General features: G+C 40.4%; 1 protein-coding gene and 1 non-coding gene across 2 annotated transcripts in view; one reads left to right on the plus strand and one right to left on the minus strand.

Moving 5' to 3' along the window:
- Window positions 1–19,324, minus strand: part of SACM1L (SAC1 like phosphatidylinositide phosphatase) — a 55,602-nt gene extending 36,278 nt beyond the window's left edge. The window contains exons 1-3 of the mRNA XM_039477239.2: window positions 19,179–19,324; window positions 2,662–2,759; window positions 744–818 (exon numbers count right to left, since the gene is read on the minus strand). Of these exons, the coding sequence (XP_039333173.1) occupies window positions 744–818; window positions 2,662–2,759; window positions 19,179–19,210 (205 nt within the window). The 5' untranslated portion in view covers window positions 19,211–19,324. The remainder of the gene's footprint in view (window positions 1–743; window positions 819–2,661; window positions 2,760–19,178) is intronic.
- A 281-nt stretch (window positions 19,325–19,605) lies between these two features.
- On the plus strand, window positions 19,606–19,678 carry TRNAR-ACG (transfer RNA arginine (anticodon ACG)). The gene has a single exon. It is a non-coding gene; the product is annotated as a tRNA-Arg (tRNA).
- Window positions 19,679–20,515: the final 837 nt, after the last annotated feature.

A 20,515-nucleotide genomic window follows, 5' to 3' on the forward strand; every position in this document is an offset into this window, starting at 1 on the left:
TCTCAAACAAGCTCAATGAAATTAAATCTAAACAAAAAGCACCTTCTTAACAACTCAGAACCAAGTAATATCCGCTAACATGCACTATGTCCTATTAGCACAGGGCTGAAGGTGTAGAATACCCTGGTCCATTGATGCATTAAAAATTGTGTTTACGAGGCCGGGCGCGGTGGCTCAAGCCTGTAATCCCAGCACTTTGGGAGGCCGAGGCAGGTGGATCACGAGGTCGAGAGATTGAGACCATCCTGGTCAACATGGTGAAACCCCGTCTCTACTAAAAAACACAAAAAAGTAGCTGGGCATGGTGGCGCTTGCCTGTAATCCCAGCTAGTCAGGAGGCTGAGGCAAGAGAATTGCTTGAACCCAGGAGGCGGAGGTTGCGGTGAGCCGAGATCGCGCCATTGCACTCCAGCCTGGGCAACAAGAGCGAAACTCCGTCTCAAAAAAAAAAAATTGTGTTTACATACTCTTGGAATTTGTGAAAAACATCTAGCTAAGGATTTCATCTCTAACTGAAACAAAACAAAATACGAAACCTTTTTTTTAAATAATAAACCTCATGCTGATAAATTTTACCATTTGGAGAGTATTTCTTTCATAAGTTAATGACAAATACTTAACCAAGAGATTTATTGCCTAAAACATGATAGAAAGTATTACTTCATCATATGCTCACTCTAATATTGTCAATTTAAGTACCTTGTTTAATTATCTTCTTTGCCCATCTTAGCTTATTTTCTTACCTGCCACCAGATGGATTGTGCCCAGTATACCAAATATTGGTCTTGTGACAGCTGAAGGAGGAACATCTTTCTTGACTTGAAAAGAAAGAAAAATCACATAGAAAAAGCTTACCAACAGAAATAGAAATTTAGTCTGATTTCAATAGTTACTTCAACTAAATCAATTTGCATCGTTTGTTCTAAGAAAAGCAACATTCCTCAACTTAAATGCACTATTCATAGAGCTGTAAGTTATGTAAACTGGAGAGTAACAGCAATGAAACTGTGATAACTCCTAGAATATGTTAGGTTCTTTAATGGAAGAAAAAAACCGTCCTATTAGAAATGGCATAGTCTGCATTCCCAGTGATGAAAAGAAATTGGCTAAGAAACTGTCAGCAAGTCAGTCTCAATACTGACTTTGTGTGGAAGTATTTCATTGTATGTCTTACTGATGACTGTTTGGCATCATCATCTTTACATTCAAACTATTCATGACCTTTAACTTTTCAGTCTATTCAAATGGGTCTGCAATCTCAACCTACAAATAAAATGTTACTGAAAGCTCAAGAACAACTGAAAACATACCCACGTTAAAGCTCTTGAAAGACATTAGGTTATATCAACATGGTATAAAGAAGTAGTATAATTTAAACTTTAGGAGAAGTGTACTAACACTGGTTAAAAACAATCAGCTATCTTGCAACAAGCAGCCACCAAGCAACAGACAAATAGGAAACGTCAAATTATCATACTAAAACAGAGCTCTATTTCCATTTGATCAAAGACAAACTATACATAGAACCTACCAGAATTACCACGTAATCAAAACACAGAAATTTTATAGCCATAATTTTATTACACCCCATTATCCCACAGAACATATTTTCATATTTCACTTTATCCACTGAAAGGCTATTTACTGAATACCTACTCTATGGTTATTCAAATATTATACTTTAAGAAGAAAACAAATATAAAACTCTGGAGGTAAATTAGAATCTTTAAACAAACAAAATATGAAATTCCAAATATTATAACACATGGTACATTAATTTGTCACCAAAGTTATTCCATATTTATCTATTCAGAAGTCAGGCTGTTCCACACAAGTGAAAAAAAGTTTGTTTTCCACATCCCGGAAAAGCAAAAAACAAAATATAACTGGATAGGTAGATAAAACTTAGAAACATCATTTGGCTAAGAACACCTACAAGTTTTAGTCAGTGACATATATTTTATTTTTCATTTATTAAATTATCTAAACCAATCCTGATAAAATTCAGCTAAGGGAAAAAATAAATAAATATTATGTTTTTAAATCCTTACAGACAGTAAAATGCTATCTAAAATTTTCAAGATCAATTCTCCTTTTCACAAAGGAGACAGCATAAAATTGAAGCACAAAAATTACAAGTTGGTGCAAAAGTAATTGCGGTTTTTGCCATTACTTTTTTTTTTTTGAGACAGCGTTTCGCTCTGGTTACCCAGGCTGGAGTGCAATGGCGCAATCTCGGCTCACCGCAACCTCCGCCTCCTGGGTTCAGGCAATTCTCCTGCCTCAGCCTCCTGAGTAGCTGGGATTACAGGCACACGCCACCATGCCCAGCTAATTTTTTGTATTTTTAGTAGAGACGGGGTTTCACCATGTTGACCAGGATGATCTCGATCTCTTGACCTTGTGATCTACCCGCCTCGGCCTCCCAAAGTGCTGGGATTATAGGCTTGAGCCACCGCGCCCGGCTTGCCATTACTTTTCATGGCAAAAACCACAATTACTTTTGCACCAACCTATAAATAAGGTAGCAAGAATTAAAATTTTAATGGGAATGCCCTCAGAGATCCACACATTGACACACCTCTGATTTATGTTTTTTAATTATTATAATTTATGTATTAAATCTTTCTCCCCAAACTTCTAAATCTGGCTGTAAAATACCTGCAAGGGTAACCTCTGTGGATACACGGTCAATGGTAAGAACATCATCTGCTCCATCATCACAAGCTTCCACATAAAATTTTTCAGGCGTAATATGCCTAAGAAGAAATGTAAAACATAAATAACTAAAACAAATGAAATGAAGACTTCTAAAAAACCACTTATTATAACAATTACGGAGTATAACTTTGACATCATTTTCCTAGCTTCCCAACAGATGAAGCTGTTAAGTTTGCTGTCCTCATGAGTTCACGGCAACTCTTTTCACTTGTACATTTGATGCTGACAAGGTTTTGATTTGCTATGAAACCATCAATTTAACTTATACACAAATATCACAATCAAACCTAGTTTATAATATTCAACAGAGTACAGAAGGCAACGTAGCACAGTAGGAACACTCTAAAGAACCAGACTACCAGTACTGTGTGACCTTAGGCAAATTACTCATTCTCTCTGATCCTCTTATTCCCTTAACTGTAAAATAATGATAATACCAGATTCATCATGCAGCATCGTGTGAATTAAATGAGCTAATCTTTGGTAAGCACTTTGAACATCTGACACATAGTAAGCAAGAGGTATCAGCTAAAAATAATAAGAAATGATTTTAAAAATATTTCCAGGAAATTTTAAAAAATAAATTAACATTCAGGTGGGGTGGGTTTTTTTGTAGAAACCCACATATATGTTCCTGAAAATAAACTTCTCATTCTGCAAAATAAAAAAATAAATGAAGTAGAAATAGGGTTGAGAGAGACTACTTAAAATTTATGCAACTTTGTTATTAGAGTCTAACAAAAGTTAACAGTTGGTTTCTCAAGAGATAAATAGTTCAGGCAAGCAACTCAGCATGGTCAGGGACTAACTCAGGATATAGTAAATATCAACAAAGTAAAATGCATTTGAATTTGCAGGCACTAAAACGATAAAGACTGAAGTAGATACAACTCCAAGCCACTGATTAAGACTGTTGTGAAGGTAGGCACAGGGGAAGATACGACCTTTCAGAAGCTGAGCAAGGATGGGAAGGGAAGCTGAGTCCAAAAGTTTCTTTTTCCAGAAACTAATCTTTATTGTTCACAAACAAGATTTAAAAGAATTTCCATCTGTTCTATCTGTGCAGCAGCCAATCTGAGGGTTTTTTCCTTTCCTTTTTAATTCTACTCCTACTTGCCTATGAAAAACCTTATTCAAACCCACACAACCATAATGGACATCATTTTCCATTTACCAATTGTGTATAAGCTATTTGGTATTATAGAAAAATGTCCTGTAGCAAAACAAACTGTATTGACTATTTTTGACTGTAAGTTCTCTGAGGAATAATCAATCCTTAATTATCCAAATATAATTTACAACCTTTTACGGTTCATCTGTAACTAACTAAACATTAGGCTAGTTTCCTTCATTTGGGGGGATATGCTAAGTGAAAGAAAATCAGTACAACAAAGAAAGCAAATCTGCTTCAAATACAGCAATCTTCAATTCAACCTAAATATAACAGTTCATTCTTTTTATTACTGAATAGCATTCCACTGTGTGGATATATCATCATTTGTCCATCCATTCACTTGTTAATGGTTATTTGAGTAACTTCTGGTTTGGGGTTACTACGAACAAAGGAAAGGTTTTAGGAACACTTTTGCAAAAAGTCTTAAGGCAGATGTTCATGTATCTCGTATCTTGGATAACTCCCTAAAAGTGAAACGGCTGGATCATATGGCATATATGTTTAACTTGTGCAGAAAGGGAGAAAAAGGAGGGATTACAGCCATGAGGAAACATTTCTGGGTGACGGATACATTCACTATTATAATACTGGAAATGGTTTCATGGGTGTAAATGTCAAAATTTATCAAACTGTACACTTGAGATGTGTGTACTTTACTGTATGTCAACTAAACTTCAATAAAGCTATAAAAATAAAACAAAGTGAAAGGTCCTAAAACAAAAGAAATATAAAGAACTTCCAGTCATCTAGTCTTACACCATTTTTTAAAAATCCAGTATTTCAGTCCATACCTACAAAAGATGTTTTATGGAAGCATAAGTCGCATTCCAAGTGTAAGTCAGTGACATGTACTGAAAGGCTACCACTTACTAAGCATTACACAAGCACCAGGGCAATGTGGCAGGTGACGAATACTTTCCAGGGACAGCTGAGCCAGAAGTTTAGAGGTTTGGGGACTCACTGATAGTACATATGAAATTGGGATTCAAACCAGTTTTGTAAAAGTTTAAAAGTTCTAATTTTTTTCACCATACTATATTACTAGAGTTTGAAGACATCATTCTTTGGTAGACTGGCACAGATACGTTGTTGTGTTCAAAATAGTCCCTGGTTAAGGAAAAAAAAAAAAACCAAAGAAATGTTTAAAAACTCTGGTTTAATAAAACTTAAAGACTTTCCATTTAAAAGAGCTGTTTAAAAGTTTTGTTACCTCGACACCCAAACACTGAGGCATCTAAAATTTCATTTGAGGAAAGGATTTCATTCCTTGCTGTCAGTCTCAGTTTTCTCTCCATTAAAGAGAGATAGAGGCTGGGTGTGGTGGCTCATGTCCGTAATCCCAGCACTTTGGGAGTCTCAGGCAGGTGGATCATTTGCTGTCAGGAGTTCAAGACCAGCCCGGCCAACATGGTGAAACCCCAAAATACAGAAATTAGCCAGCCATGATGGTGCATGCCTGCAGTCCCAGCTACTCAGGAAGCTGAGGCATGAGAATTGCTTAAGCCCAGGAGACAGAGGTTGCAGTGAGTGGAGACAGCGCCAATGCACTCCAGCCTGGGCAACAGAGTGAGACTCTGTCTCAAAAATATAATAATTAAAACAAAATAAAAAGAGATAGAACTGATAGGTGAGAGTGGATGATAGAATACACATGATATGCTCAGCACTAAGAGGGGACTCCATGAAATACAGGCATTATTTAAATTTTACTAAATGGTTTCAGAACACTGGGTTTTAATGTTGTTTTTTTACACTTCCACCATCCTTAGTCTCTTGACAAAGCCATCACCACTGCTCCTATTTGGCTGCTTTATTTTTACGTCTAGGACAAACTTACAGGTTTCAGATAAGGTCTGAGGAAGGTGACACAGTTTTGACCACAGAGTAAAAGTCCATGAGCTTTATTACATCCATTTCTTCATAATACTCATCCGGTCGCCCAGGCTACAGTGCAATGGTGCCATCTCGGCTCACTGTAAACTCTGCCTTCTGGGTCCAAATGATTTTGCCTCGGCCTCTCCTGGGATTACAGAAGCCTGTCATCACGCCCAGCCAATTTTTGTATCTGTAGTAGAGACGGGGTTTCATCACGTTGGCAAGGCTGGTCTCGAACTACTGACCTCACTGTCCACCCGCCTCGGCCTCCCAAAGAGCTAGGATCACAGGTATGAGCCACTGCACTCGGCCAGGCCTACATCTTTTAAGTACAAAGCTGCACTCTGGAGGAAAGAGTTGCCATAATTTATTTCTCCACATAAAGGGTGTGTTATCTCTTCAATAACTAATGCTACTTTTCATATAAAAAGATGATTATTCACCAATCTCAGAAATCAAATTCCTCCACTTTTTAGGCACAAACACACAAAGCTTGCATCTAAATAAACAGCTAACAGAGAAATGCATATTGCTTGCTCTGGAGAGCATACCCCTTCTACACTCTGACCACCTATATTTACATAAATGCATTTAAACTCCTTACCTGTAAGACCTTTAAAATGAAAATTATTTGGACAAAAATCAATGAACTGAAAAGTCACACTTGTTTCAACATACAAGGTTGGGGATATAACCTAATAGGTACATTTCAGTCAGAATAAAGTATTTTATTATAAAATCAAGTGTTTATAAGAGCACTTACATACTGTATTAGGGTAAAAAAAATTTTTTTTAATAAGAAAAGAGCACAAAAGTCATATGCACACACAGAAAAAACTACCTCCATTAGAAGCAATTACAAGTTTTTCTTGGCTGGGCACAGTAGTAGCTCACGCCTGTAACCCCAGCACTTTGGGAGGTGGAGGTGGGCAGATCATTTGAGGTCAGGAGTTCAAGACCAGCCTGGTTGACATGGTGAAACCCTGTCTCTACTAAAAATACAAAAATTAGCCAGGCGTGGTGGTGCATGCCTGTAATCTCCACTACTTGCTAGGCTGAGGCAGCAGAATTGCTTGAATCCACCTGATGGAAGCTGCAGTGAGCCAAAATCACATCATTACACTTCAGCCTAGGTGACAGAGCAAGACTCCATCTAAAAAAAAAAAAAAAGATTTTCTCAATTTGGCATTTAAATTTAAAACTGATTTGGAAGGATGTGAGATTAAAACATACATCTTAGATTAGGACTTCAAATAATTTACCAGATATATATATACAGCTATAGAACTAGGCCTAGTTACATTCCTAATAACCACTGTCAAAGCTTATGACTTTACTATGTGCTCAGAATCCCTAAAATTACAAAGTTAGATAATGAACCTTATTTTAAAAAGAAATATATAATACCCCCAAGTCTGGATAGACACATTTGAAATAAGACAACAAATTAAAATTTTAATTGAGGTAGAACGAAATGAATTTCTACAGTGAAAACCCTCTGCAGAAGCCTTGATCTTCTCTCAGAAGACAGAATCTGGCGAGTATTACCAGGTGGATGCAGGCTGTAGACAGATACTAGCTACTTAAATGCAGGTTTGGAAAAGAAAAAGTGCTTGGAAATAGGCTAATTAACTCGGATACCACAGAATTGAATTGTCTACGAGGTGAGAGTCAACAAAATAAGCAGATTCCAGTAGCAGAATGCCAAGACACTTCAAGAACTAGAGGGAAAAGGCAGTAAGAACTAGTCGGAGGAGATGTGGGGAAGCTGGGGTTGTAGGGGTGGGATGGGGCAAGTAAGGCAGTGACACTGACTTAAAAAGGGGTGTAAAGGCAGTTCAAAGTTTCTATCAGACCACCACCCAAATCCAGACTTTCCAGACACCTGTCCTCCTTGACTCAGGGATTTAATGTTTAGAACAGTTTGACAAGACAGTCTATGGATTCCAGACACCAGGCACAGCTGAGTACTAGGTGAGAGTATCAAGTGAAGTGTGAAGACAGAGAAGGTCTGCTTACAGACTGGTAAAACCCCTCCAACCTGCTTCCTCTGCCAGGCTCCCACAATGCCGGTGGCCAAGCTTACATCATCCTGCCCCCTGACCCTGCCCACAACTCCCACGGGGAGTTTTTAAGATTGTGTCTGAAGAAACTGATTGGTCCAAGGTCAGGTGACGTGGCTCACACCTATAATCCCAGCATTTTGGGAGGCCAAGGCCAGCAGAGCACTTGAGCCAATGAGTTCGAGACCAGCTGGGCAAAAAGTCAAGACTCCATCGCTATAAGAAATGCAAAAATCGGCCCAGTGTGGTAGCACGTGCCTGTACTCCAAGTTACTCAGGAGGCTGAGGTAGGAGGACTGCTTGAGGCCAGGAGGTGGAGGTTACAGTGAGCCGTGATCGCACTACTGCATTCCAGACTGGGCAACAGAACTGTCAAAAAGGAGAGGAAAGGGGAAAGGAAAAAAAGAAAAAGAAAAAGAAAAGAGGGAAGAAACTGGCCCAACAGAAAAATGTTAGAAACTGCTGATATTTAGAGGTCCCCAATGAATTTCCACACAATCACTCTACAGTGAGGGCCATCAGTTGACACAGTACCTCATTCTTAAAAATGAAATGACAACCAAGGATCACCAGATATTTGAAGAAAGGATTTATCACAGCAGACAGACCAAAACAAGCAGAAAAAAATAACTTTGGGCAAATAAAGTATGCTGAAAATAGTAAAACTCCAAAACACATTTATAATTGATAGCCTCAGAAGATATTGCATTCATGAAACAAGAAGAGGGTAAAAGCATGCATTAACATGTTCTTGGACTGATCATAGAAATAATATTTTGAAAATTTAACAGAAGGATTGGAAGATAAAATCGAAGTACTCTCCTTAAGAGGCTAAAAAGAAATGCAAAGTAGGATGGCATAGGAAGGAAAGAGAGGAAGGAAAGGAAAGAAGGAGAGAAAGGAGGAGGGGGAGGAGGGAAAAATGGGAGAAAAAAGGGGGGAAAAGTAAGAAAATGGTACAATCCAGGATGTTCAGCATCCATGCAGCAGGAATTCCAGAATATATTTTTTAAAAAAGGAAGAAATTATCAAAGAATACAAAAAACAAACCAACAACAACAACAAAAAACCCACTCAGACCAAAAAAGACCCACTAAATGGAAACACATATACGAGGGCATATTAAACATAGAATTTCAAAACCCTACAAAGAGACAATTCTAGTTTCCCTCCACCCAGAAAAAATTAAAGTAAAAGAAGCAGTGAAGTATTCAACAACCGCTGTATGAGCAAAGCACCAGCAAGATCTTTAAAATTCTGAAGGATAATAATTTCCAATTAAGAATGTTATACCTAGTCATACTTACCAAAAAAGTGTGAGGGCAGAATGAAAATTTTCAGATACACATTCTCAAAAGTTACATTTCGCTTTTTCTTAGAAGGGAGGAAAGCCGTGTTCCACCAAAATAAGAGAGGAAACCCAACAAAGTTAGATCTGAAATTCAAAATACGAGGTAAAAGGAATTCTCATGACGATGGTGATGAGAGGTCCCAAGATAATAGTTATACAACAGGGCTAAAGAAGAACCAGCCCAGATTAAAAGCAGGAGAGAGGGCTCCCAAGGGTAAGCCTCAGACAAGAAAATGACATGTTTCAGAGGAATGATGTTGCTCTTTCAGAGAAATTGCAGACTGATTTGCAACAGGTACATATTAAAAAGTCAAGCAAATAAAAAGAACTAAGGCAATTTTTAATTCTAGGAAAAACAAAACATTTTTATAAGGAAATGTAATTAGGATACACCATGAGGCTTCACTCGAACCACAGCTACATAATCGTAACATTGTGAACACTGACTATCTGACTATAACTATATGGAGAAAAAAAGAAGAGGCACAAAAGCAAAATCCTCATCTTCTGCAATAGGAAGTCATCAGATTACTAAAACCGGTAAAAATGAGGAAACAGCAACATAAGCATTTTTATAAATATTGAGTAAAATACCAGAAGTCACTTAAAAAGTAGATGCCTCTGTTTTAGAAGTTTTGTATACTACTTACTTTTAAACCACATACATAAGATTGAAATAAAAATAAAGTTTAAAAAATGTATTATAGGCCGGATGTGGTGGCTCATGCCAGTAATCCCAGCACTTTGGGAGGCCAAGGCGGGTGGATTACAAGGTCAGGAGATTGGGATCATCCTGACCAACATGGTGAAATGCCATCTCTACTAAAACACACACACACACACACACACACACACACACACACACACACACACAAATTAGCCAGGTGTGGTGCCGTGTGCCTGCAGTCCCAGCTACTCAGGAGGCTGAGGCAGGGGAATCACTTGAACCCGGGAGGCCAAGCCTGAAGTAAGCTGAGACTGTATCACTGCACTCCAGACTGATGCCAGAGCAAGACTCCATCTCAAAAGAAAATATCAAAAAGTATTATAACAAAAAAATATAAAAATAAGAGTAATCACGGATCAAGGTAGGGATGTCTTGCTCAAAAGTTCTGAGGCCTTTGCTTAATCTTCTCTCTCAGAGAGATGCTGCTGGAATCTAAGTTGCTGATGCTATCACCAGCCTATTCTGATAATGTCACTGAAAGTGGTATCCCTAGGCTTACGAATTGGAGCAATGAAAACATGAACAGTGACTGCCAGGGAATTAACATCTCTAGGGATGGTAATTTTAAGTAATGACTCACAATTCTGTTAATCGTAACAGCAGGTGTCATCCCAACTCACAGGCACCTATATATTATACGCCCTTACTGTTATCGTCTTCTCCTTTTATTTCCCACCACTTTTGTATTGGTCTTAATACTGATCTGAAGTATAATTGCTTTATGTAGTAAATTTTATTCTACACGTTTTATGCTTCCTAGGCTTCATTTCAAAAGCCAGTGAAATTAACTTTAACTCTCTAGCACTTGCAGTCAAAAACAATGAGTAAACATTCACTGGTGAAATTTTTGCTGGTGTGTATTGTTTTATTGCTATTTTTGTGTTTAAATCTTCACCGAACAAGCTATAGCATTACTTATTTTATCAAACAGATTTCAGAAGACAAGATTCAATTCAAGAAGATTATTTGGTCAAACTATACTGTCGATAACAGATCTTTAAGGTTCAAAGTAATACTGTATACTAAAAAGGGTTCTGGTCCTACATAAACTATCTGGTGAGGTGATCAGACTCCAATTCACCATTAACTCTAACTGAAAAAGAATCCTACCAAGTTTCTGTCAAGACAAGAAGATTCAGTATCTACCCAGAGTTCTGGTTCCTGTTAATAAGACACAAACTATGGAAGATATATCAAAATAGCATAATACTTGTATAGTAATTGCTTCTATTTTGACTACCTTCATTCAGCTGGTTAATTTGCTTTTAAGAATTACTGTCCAACCATATGATAAAAAAAAAAAAGTGGCTGGATACAGCGGCTCATGCCTGTAATTCCAGCACTTCGGGAGGCTGAGGCAGGAGGACTGCTTGAGCCCAGGAATTTGAGAGCAGCTTGGGCAACATGGCAAAACCCTGTTTCTACAAAAAATATAAAAATTAGCCAGGTGTGGTGGCATGCACCTGTGGCTTCAGCTACTCAAGAGGCTGAGGTGAGAGCATCATCTGAACCTGAAACACAGAGGCTCACCTGAACCTGGGAGGCAGAGACTGCTGTGAGCCAAGATCGCACCACTGCACTCCAGCCTGGGCAAAAGAGCAAGACCCTGACATAAAAAAAAGAAAAGGAAAGGGAAAAGGGTAAAGTGACCAGGAACCAGGACAAGACAAGACAAGACAAAGCAGGAGGATCGTTTGAGGCCAGGAGTTTGACACTGGCCTGGACAACACAGCCAGATCTCATCTCTACAAAAAATGTCGAAACAAAAGACAGAACCAACAGTTAAGCTGCTTCCTCCTTTTTGATTGTTGTGAATAATGCTGCTATGAACATGAGTATACAAATCTCTCTTTGAGACCTTACTTTCAATTACTTTGAGTATCCCAGAAGTGGAATTGGGACTACAAGCTAAATTCAACCAAGGCAGTTCTGGCTATTATGCTTAATACAAATGCATTTACTCTTATAGTCACCTGGGATTCAACAGCTCTTAAGAGTGCTTTTAAAAAATTAGCCTTGTTAAATTTTAAGAAAAGCAATATATTTAATAATAATATTAACATCAAATATTTTTATTTTCTTTCAGTGTTGTCATTGTGATTTTCCAGTGTCTGAAACATTTATCTCCCATGTCACATTCACGTCTTATTTCAGGCAACAACTAACCTTTTTAAAATCCTGTCAAATCAATGAGTAAAACTGGCCTACTTCAAAAATATTACCACTTACTAACCTCACATTCATTAAAATGGCTATTATCTAGAAGAAAGAAAGAAGAAAAAAAAAACCAGGATAGAAAATAAAAAGTGTTGGCTAGAATGTGGAGAAGTTGGAATCCTGGTGCTTTGTGGGTGGGAATTTAAAATGGTGTAGCCACTACGGGAAAACAGTATGGTGGCCCTCTAAAAATCAAAAATAGAATTCCAATATGACCCAATAATTCCACTTCTGGGCATAGACTCAAAATAATTCAAAGTAGGGTTTCAGAAAGATGTTTGTATACTCACATTCACACTAGCATTACTCACAATAGCCAAAAAGGTAAAAGCAATCTATGTGTCCAACAACAAATGAGCAAACAAAATGTGGTACATATATATGATGGAATATTTTTCAGCCTTAAAAAGGAAATTCTGACACATGCTACAAAATGGATGAACCTTAAGGACATTATGCTAAGTGAAATAAAGCAGTCACAGAAGGACAAATACTCCATAATTCTACTTCATGAGGCATCTAGAGTAATCAAGTTTATATTAATGGCAAGTAGAATGGTGGTTGTCAGGGACTGGGAGGATACAGAAATGGGGAGTTGTTTAATGGGTACAGGATGAAAAGAGTTTTGGTGATGAATGGTGACAGTGGTTGTACAACAACATTAATGTCCTTACTGCCCTGACTTGTACACTTAAAAATGGTTAAGAGAGTAACTTTTATGTTTTATTTTACAGCAATTTTTAAAAATAATGAAACCACTATTTGCATAGGAGCATGGTGATTGTCATGTTATAAAACTGTAGCAAGAACATATTCCCTCAAAAATGTTACATAAAGAATTTGGCCAGGCGTGGTGGCTCATGCCTGTAATCCCAGCACTCTGGGAGGCCAAGGCGGGTGGATCATTTCAGGTCAGGAGTTCAAGACCAGCCTGGTCAACATGGTGAAACCCTGTCTCTACTAACAATAATTAGCCAAGCCTAGTGGTACATGCCTGTAGTCCCAGCTACTCAGAAGGCTGAGGCATGAAAATCACTTGAAGGCCGGGCGCGGTGGCTCAAGCCTGTAATCCCAGCACTTCGGGAGGCCGAGGCCGGTGGATCACGAGGTCAAGAGATCGAGACCATCCTGGTCAACATGGTGAAACCCCGTCTCTACTAAAAATACAAAAAATTAGCTGGGCATGGTGGCGCGTGCCTGTAATCCCAGCTACTCAGGAGGCTGAGGCAGGAGAATTGCCTGAACCCAGGAGGCGAGGTTGCGGTGAGACGAGATCGCGCCATTGCACACTCCAGCCTGGGTAACAAGAGCGAAACTCCGTCTCAAAAAAAAAAAAAGAAAAAAGAAAATCACTTGAACCCGAAAGGCAGAGGTTGTGGTGAGCCAGGATCGCGCACCCGGAACTTGAGCTTAAAACAAGCACACCGGTCGGGGGTGGTGGCTCACACCTGGAATCCCTGCACTTTGGGAAGCCAAGGCAGGTGGATCATCTGAGGTCAGGAATTTGAGACCAACCTGATGAAACCCCATCTCTACTAAAAATTTAAAAAATTAGCCGGGTATGGTGGCAGGTGCCTGTAATCCCAGCTACTGGGGAGGCCTGAGGCAGGAGAATCACTTGAACCCGGGAGCCAGAGGTTGCAGTGAGCTGAGGTAGCACCATTGCACTCCAGTCTGGGCAACAAGAGTGAAACTCCATCTCAAAAAAGAGAAACAAACAAACAAACAAACAAAAACCAAAAAAAAAAAAAAAAAAAACACAGGCATACCACGTCATTTGATGTAGCCTAGCACTAAACTCGGCTAGCCAGGTAAGCTTAGGTAAGCCTGAACTAGCCTGAACTCCCAGTTAACTAATGCTTTGGATACAAACCCCACATTGTCTGTGCCAAAACTCATGAGGATAATCTTTTTTTTTTTTTTTGAGACGGAGGTTCGCTCTTGTTACCCAGGCTGGAGTGCAATGGCACAATCTCGGCTCACTACAACCTCCGCCTCCTGGGTTCAGGCAATTCTCCTGCCTCAGCCTCCTGAGTAGTTGGGATTACAGACACGCGCCACCATGCCCAGCTAATTTTTTGTATTTTTAGTAGAGACGGGGTTTCACCATGTTGACCAGGATGGTCTCGATCTCCTGACCTTGTGATCCACCCGCCTCGGCCTCCCAAAGTGCTGGGATTACAGGCTTGAGCCACCGCGCCCGGCGATTCATGAGGATAATCTTAACTGCCCTACACCCTTCCCTCCACTGAGAGAGTCCTGTGAACAATATGAATGTTCATTGCACTGAACAGATTACATGTGTTTTATAAGTTATCTTAGGTTACATCTGTTCTCAAGGTTGGATCATATCTGCCCTGACTGATGACCTCAGTTACGAAACTTAAGAAAGGCAACTTCCTGAGGAAACAGTATTCTTCAGAAGCCTGCTGCAGCCTGATTCAGTATCTAAGGGATTCCCTGCCTTACACCTAGTTTCAACTGATCTTTTAGAAGAAAACATCGCTTTAAATGTTTCCAATAATGCATTTCCATTCTAATTATTTTGCAATTTCAAATATCACTGTCTAACATTATCCATGCCTATACAAATGACTTAAAAAGAAAAATGGAGCCGTAACAGGATATTTAGAACTGCCTGGAAGTGTAAAAAGTATGAATTTTAAATTCTGAGCAAATCAATATTGTTTTCCATATTAAAAATTCACATGGATATGTCAACTACATTTGACTGTAAGTGACTCATTTCAATACCTGGCATATCTAAGGACTAAGGCGAGAGCAATCTGATAAGAGATAAAAGGTAATATGGATAATGCAATGGAATGGAAAGATCACTGGACTCTGGACCAGCTGTATTCCAAGGCCACCTCTACCATGGCTTGGCTGTATGACCTGACTTTGTGGCCAAGGGCAATTATTAGACTGTTTTCAACAATGACAGAGAATACCTATCAACCTATGACCTCACAGAGGTACTAGGAAGACAATAACATACATGAAATGACTTTTAAGCTGCTGTTTCTTCAAAAGGATACATTCCAAGTTATCCTAGAGTGTGTTCTTTTTGAAGTGCTAGTCAGTGGTCTATACTGGAAAGTTCCTTGCATTTACTCAATTGATTCACTGAGGGGCTGTTCTGCACAAGGCTCTATGCTAGGTACAGAGGACTAGAGAAGAAAATGTTAAGGTGTAAACTGGTTGGAGAAACAAAGTACAGTCATGTGCTTTGGTCAACGACAGACTACATACATGACGGTGGTACTATAAGCTTATAATACTGTACTTTTACTGTGCCTTTTCTTATTTATATACGTATACATACATAAATCTTTACCATTGTGTTGCAGTTGCCTACAGTATTCAGTATAGTAATATGCTGTACAGGTTTGTAGCTTAGCAACAAGAGGCTATTCCATAAAGCCTAGGTGTGTAGTAGGCTGTACCATCTAGGTTTGTGTAATTATATTTTGATGTCTGTACAAAGAAACTGCCTAACATATTTCTCAGAATGTATCTCTGTTGGTAAGCATCGCATGACTGTGTACATAATGATTTCATTTCTAGATAATAAAATGGGTAGTTCAAACAGTGCTATGCACTGGTCATTCCAGCTTTCCGTCTTCTTGTCCATGAGGAAGTAAGTGCACAGTAAACTGATCCTAAGACACAGAATGTATAAATCATGTAAACATTTGGTGTCTAACCCTATTATAATAATTTTTTGTTTCTGGCTTTGTGTTACCAGAACTCGGTGAAGGAAAAGACGTGGAAAGAAAAGGTTTCTCCAAGAAGGTACCTATAAGGTACACTAAGTACTTCATCTAAACTTTCTTTGGGCCCAACATGGTGGCTCATGCCTGTAATTCCAGCACTTGGGGAGGTCAAGGTGGATGGCTCACTTGAGACCAGGAGATCAGGTTTTGGCAACATGGTGAAACCAAAAAACACAAAAAATCAGCAAGGCATGGTGATGCGCACCTGTAGTCCCAGAGGTTTTGGGGGCTGAGGCGGGAGGATCACTTGAGCCTGGGAGGTTGAGGCTGCAGTGAGCTGACCTAGTGCCACTGCACTCCAGCCTGGGTGACAAAGTGAGACCCTGTCTCACAAAAATAAAAATAAAAATAAAAATAAAAAACTCTCTGTCAAACCTTACAATAATCGTTAAGTATCAACATGCCCATTTTACAGACTGAAACACCAATTCAGAAAGACTAAGTACTATGCCCAGGACAAGCAGTCAAGTTAATATATGAATCCATATCCATTCTGACTAAAAAAAAACCTGAGATCTCTTGGCTCTACCATGGATGTGACCAGTATATAAAGAGAGCAGAGAGGAAGGCATTCTGGGTAGAAGGATCAAAATAATGCCCAAGTTTGAAGCTAGAAGAGTATGACCTAAGTTTTGCAGAAGTGAGGAAAAGGCTGTGGGCAGTTACAGGAAATAAAATTAGGTGACAGACTATCAAGAGGCTAGAATATACAGATGGCTATAAGAAATATAAGCTTGATCCTATAGATAAGATGGAACTGGAAATTGTAAGCAAGAGAGTAGAGGATAAAACCAGAGCATTAAAAAGGTGAAATTCAACAGGGCAGAGATGGGCTGAAAAAAAATGTGTAGCGTAATGCAGAGAGTATTATTTAAAATCCCAAGTAGAATAGGTGTGGTGGTGTGCATCTGTAGTCCTAGCTCCTCGGGAGGCTGAGGTTGGAGGCTTGCTTGAGACTAGGAGTTCGAGGCTGCAGTGAGCTATGATCAAACCACTATACTCCAGTCTGGGCAACAGTATGAGACCTCATCTCTTTAAAAACCAAATGAAACAAAAGGAAAAAACAAGCACTTTAACATTCCGGTAAATCCTTTAGCGGATTCAAAATTCAACTTTTGTAATAAAATAATCAACTTTTAAATAATAGTTAATAAAATAATGAACTTTTGTAATAAAGTTGAACTTTGTACAAAATTCAACTTTTGTAATAAAATAATCAAACTATCTCTTTTACATGGATATTTCTTAAAACACACCTCTAGACACATTTTAAAAACTGGCTACTATCCCCTACCAGTTCTTACACAGAAACCAATTGCACTTCCAAATGCATCCAAAAAAAGAGTACTCCTTAGGGCAGGAGCCACATTTTAAAACCTTCAACAGTAGCTTCAGAGCAGGAATGGCCAAAAGGAAGGAATAAAAATGGAGATTCTAAGTCATAAATCCCTGGATAAAGTTGCAAAACAGTTGTATCTTCACATTTACAGAAACACTCAAAACTTTATTTTTTCAGGGGTTAAAAAGGACTGACAAATGAGTGAATGACTTTCACATAACCCCAGTTTGACTCTATCACCCAAATAATTTAAGAGCTTCCACTTCTCACAAAAATCAATACAAAAACATCATTCTTAGTACTTGAGACAAATTTCCTTTCTTTTTTATGTATATAGAGGTCTTTGGTTTGTTTAAGGTCTGAACTGGTTAAATTTAGTGTCCTGGTAGCTGAAAAACAATCATCATAATTCTGAAGTTCTCCATCCTATTCAATCTTTGCCACAGGAAAATTCAACTGCATCCTGTAACCTAACGCTAAGCTGCATCAAGCCAAGGCACCATATTGCTTAAACACATTTGAGACCTGGTGTAGGATCACATTAAACCCTTCAATGCCTATCAGATAGACAATAACCTAATTAGCTGGCAGACCACATGTGACAATGGCCTGGCCAGAAACGTAGTGGAAGACATTTCCTTCAACTCTTTCACCAAGGACAAGGTGAGCACTTTGCCAAGGGGAATTGGGAGAAAATACGGAAAGGTGGAGAGGAAAATGTGGAAGGAAGTGCGCATATGCAGCTAGGGTTTTCAAACAACATTAAACAGAAATGGCAAAGGGGGTGTACTGTAGAAAAGGCGATCATCATCTTTCCTACAACACATACAACGGGAAATAGATGACCCCTCTCTGAATTTTGCACGTCTAACTTTCCGCTGAACCTTGCAGAAAGTCATTAGTGAGCTTGAGGTTTGAGGAGCCTAAGAAGTGCCCAAACCACATTTTGATGTCATTTCCCTGCAAAGGAAATGCGCTATCTACGCCTAAGTGCCAAGACATTTTAGCCTATATAGGGATACACAAGCTTCTTAAAAATTACATTTGTTTTTCCTACCAGATATTCCCAGCCTGTGGCCACCAGATTTTCAAACAGCCTAGGGGTAAAGCACGAAGTTGAGTAGAACAAAATTACTCAGACAAGAAAAGTATAGATGCTAATGGGTAACACTAAGAGAAATAAACATGTGTTGTTCTTTAATCCAAGACAAGCCAACGCCCTTAAAAACACCGATTTTATAACTCTTAACCAGGGCCTCTCTCTCAAAGACTCAAGAACTTGGATTTACCCGAAAAGTCAATTTGCAGTGCCAAAATTCTCGAAATTAGCCTCTGGCTGTCGACACAGACTTAAGAACCTGCTTTAGGCTGGAGCTGTATAAAATTTAAACCAAAGTAAACTTCTTCAGGTCCTTAAGAGTACTGACTGTAAATTTTTTCTGCACCCTGAAGACTGGTCAGGCAGGCTTCGGTGGCCCAGATAGGCTGTAATCAAAACAAAATTTTGTTGATTTGTGTGTAGACTCTAAAGTGCTGCTGTAGGTCCGTTAAGCAAGAGAAAACTCTTTTTCTCTGCTAAGTCATACAGATAAATTTAGTCGCCAGCTCTCCATAGAAAGTGGGGGACAAGCGTGCCCGGAAGGGCCGCATCACAACGCCGACCCCGGCTCGTTGGAGGCCGGTCTGCAGCTTCTCTCTCCAGCCGTGGGCACTGGAGCCGAGCACGGTGGAGAAACGCCGGCGAGCCCCCGGTTCCCGGCCCATGGCTGCTCGGGTGAGGCCTAGGAGAGGCCGCGCCGAACGAGGAAGGCCGGTCAGTGCGAGGAGCTCCCACGCCCTGTCTGCCGCCCGGGACTCAGAAGCCCTCCCCGAGACCGGAGCCCGCACCTGCCGCCCCGCCCGCCACCCCTCAGGACTCCGGCCCGCGGGACTCACAGCTTCAGCTGCTCGTAGGCCGCCGCCGCCATCCTGTACAACCACCTCCTTCCTTCGCTCTCCGCCCGCCCCGCCCCGCGCCGCGCCGCCACCTCGGCTGCAGCGTTACCGGTCACCCTGGCACGGCGGCCGCAGCAACCAGCCTCGTCCCACCCTTTTCCCCGCCCTGCAGAGCCGGCCTGAACGGGAGGCGGTGGAGGACAAACTAGTGCGCGAGCTAGAGCACGCGAAAGAGGCCGCCGCCAAGGCGGGTCGACGTGCGACGAAAAGCGCCGTGACGTACCTGCTGCGGATTGGCGGAGCGGGTTGGGGGAAAGGCGGGGCTGCGGGAGCTTGGCGCTGGGGTGAGATGGATCGCCGGTGCCCGGAAGCATGTTCAAACTGCGCAGCAGTGATCAACCATCACGGAGTGAGCCTAACTAGCTCAGGGCCAGTGGCGCAATGGATAACGCGTCTGACTACGGATCAGAAGATTCTAGGTTCGACTCCTGGCTGGCTCGCGACGCTCATTTTGCCGCACTGGGCCTGTGTATTACACGACTGGAAAGGTGCATAGTTAGAATGTGCAAGTTAAATGTCTCAAATTTGGATGCTACTTTGCTCATAATATCATCCTTTAAATTGTTAGGAACCTGGAGTTGTCAGGGGTGATTTGCAAACTGCAGAGCGCCCTGTTCTTAATGACGCACCTGAGAAGTCTATAAATGGGGTATATTTAGATAAACGCACCTGGGAAAGTGGCAGTTTTGGAGTGGGGAACAATGTGGCCGGAGGTTAGCTACTGGATGACGCAAAAGCGCATTTAAGGCAGCAGTTCTGTCCTTTCTCCGCCATGGAGTAGAAACCCCCATATATGTGAGAAGCGGCGCTGTCCCAGTTTACCAGGATGGCGTGGGCTTTGGATCTCACCAGCAGGGGAGAAAACCTGCGCTGCGCGCGGTAGTTGTGGGGGTGGGGGGACGGAGTCCGCAAAGCGTCAGAATCTGCAGCAGCCTTGGCCTTTATGAGCTCCAGCTCCGAAGTCAATCCGGCCCCCAAATTCCATTGGGAAACCCTAAGACATGGGTGTTTTTGCAGTAAGAAGACCTCAGGTAATCTAGTATGTTACCCCTCATTGTGCAGATGTGCGACTTGGACACCCGAGAAGGCGCAAAACGTCTGTGGCCTAAAGGGGACTCGAACCCGGGAATTATATGAGTCATCGTACGCTGTCCATTACCCAGTCACTCAATCGATCCATTAATTTCCCCAACATAACGTTTTCTCCTGATACAATTATAGAGTTTTAAAATACAGAAATTATTGAGAATAAAAATAATGAGACTCCCACCCCAATA

The sequence above is a fragment of the Saimiri boliviensis genome, chromosome 8, assembly GCF_048565385.1.
Source record: "Saimiri boliviensis isolate mSaiBol1 chromosome 8, mSaiBol1.pri, whole genome shotgun sequence".
NCBI classification, from domain to species: domain Eukaryota; kingdom Metazoa; phylum Chordata; class Mammalia; order Primates; family Cebidae; genus Saimiri; species Saimiri boliviensis.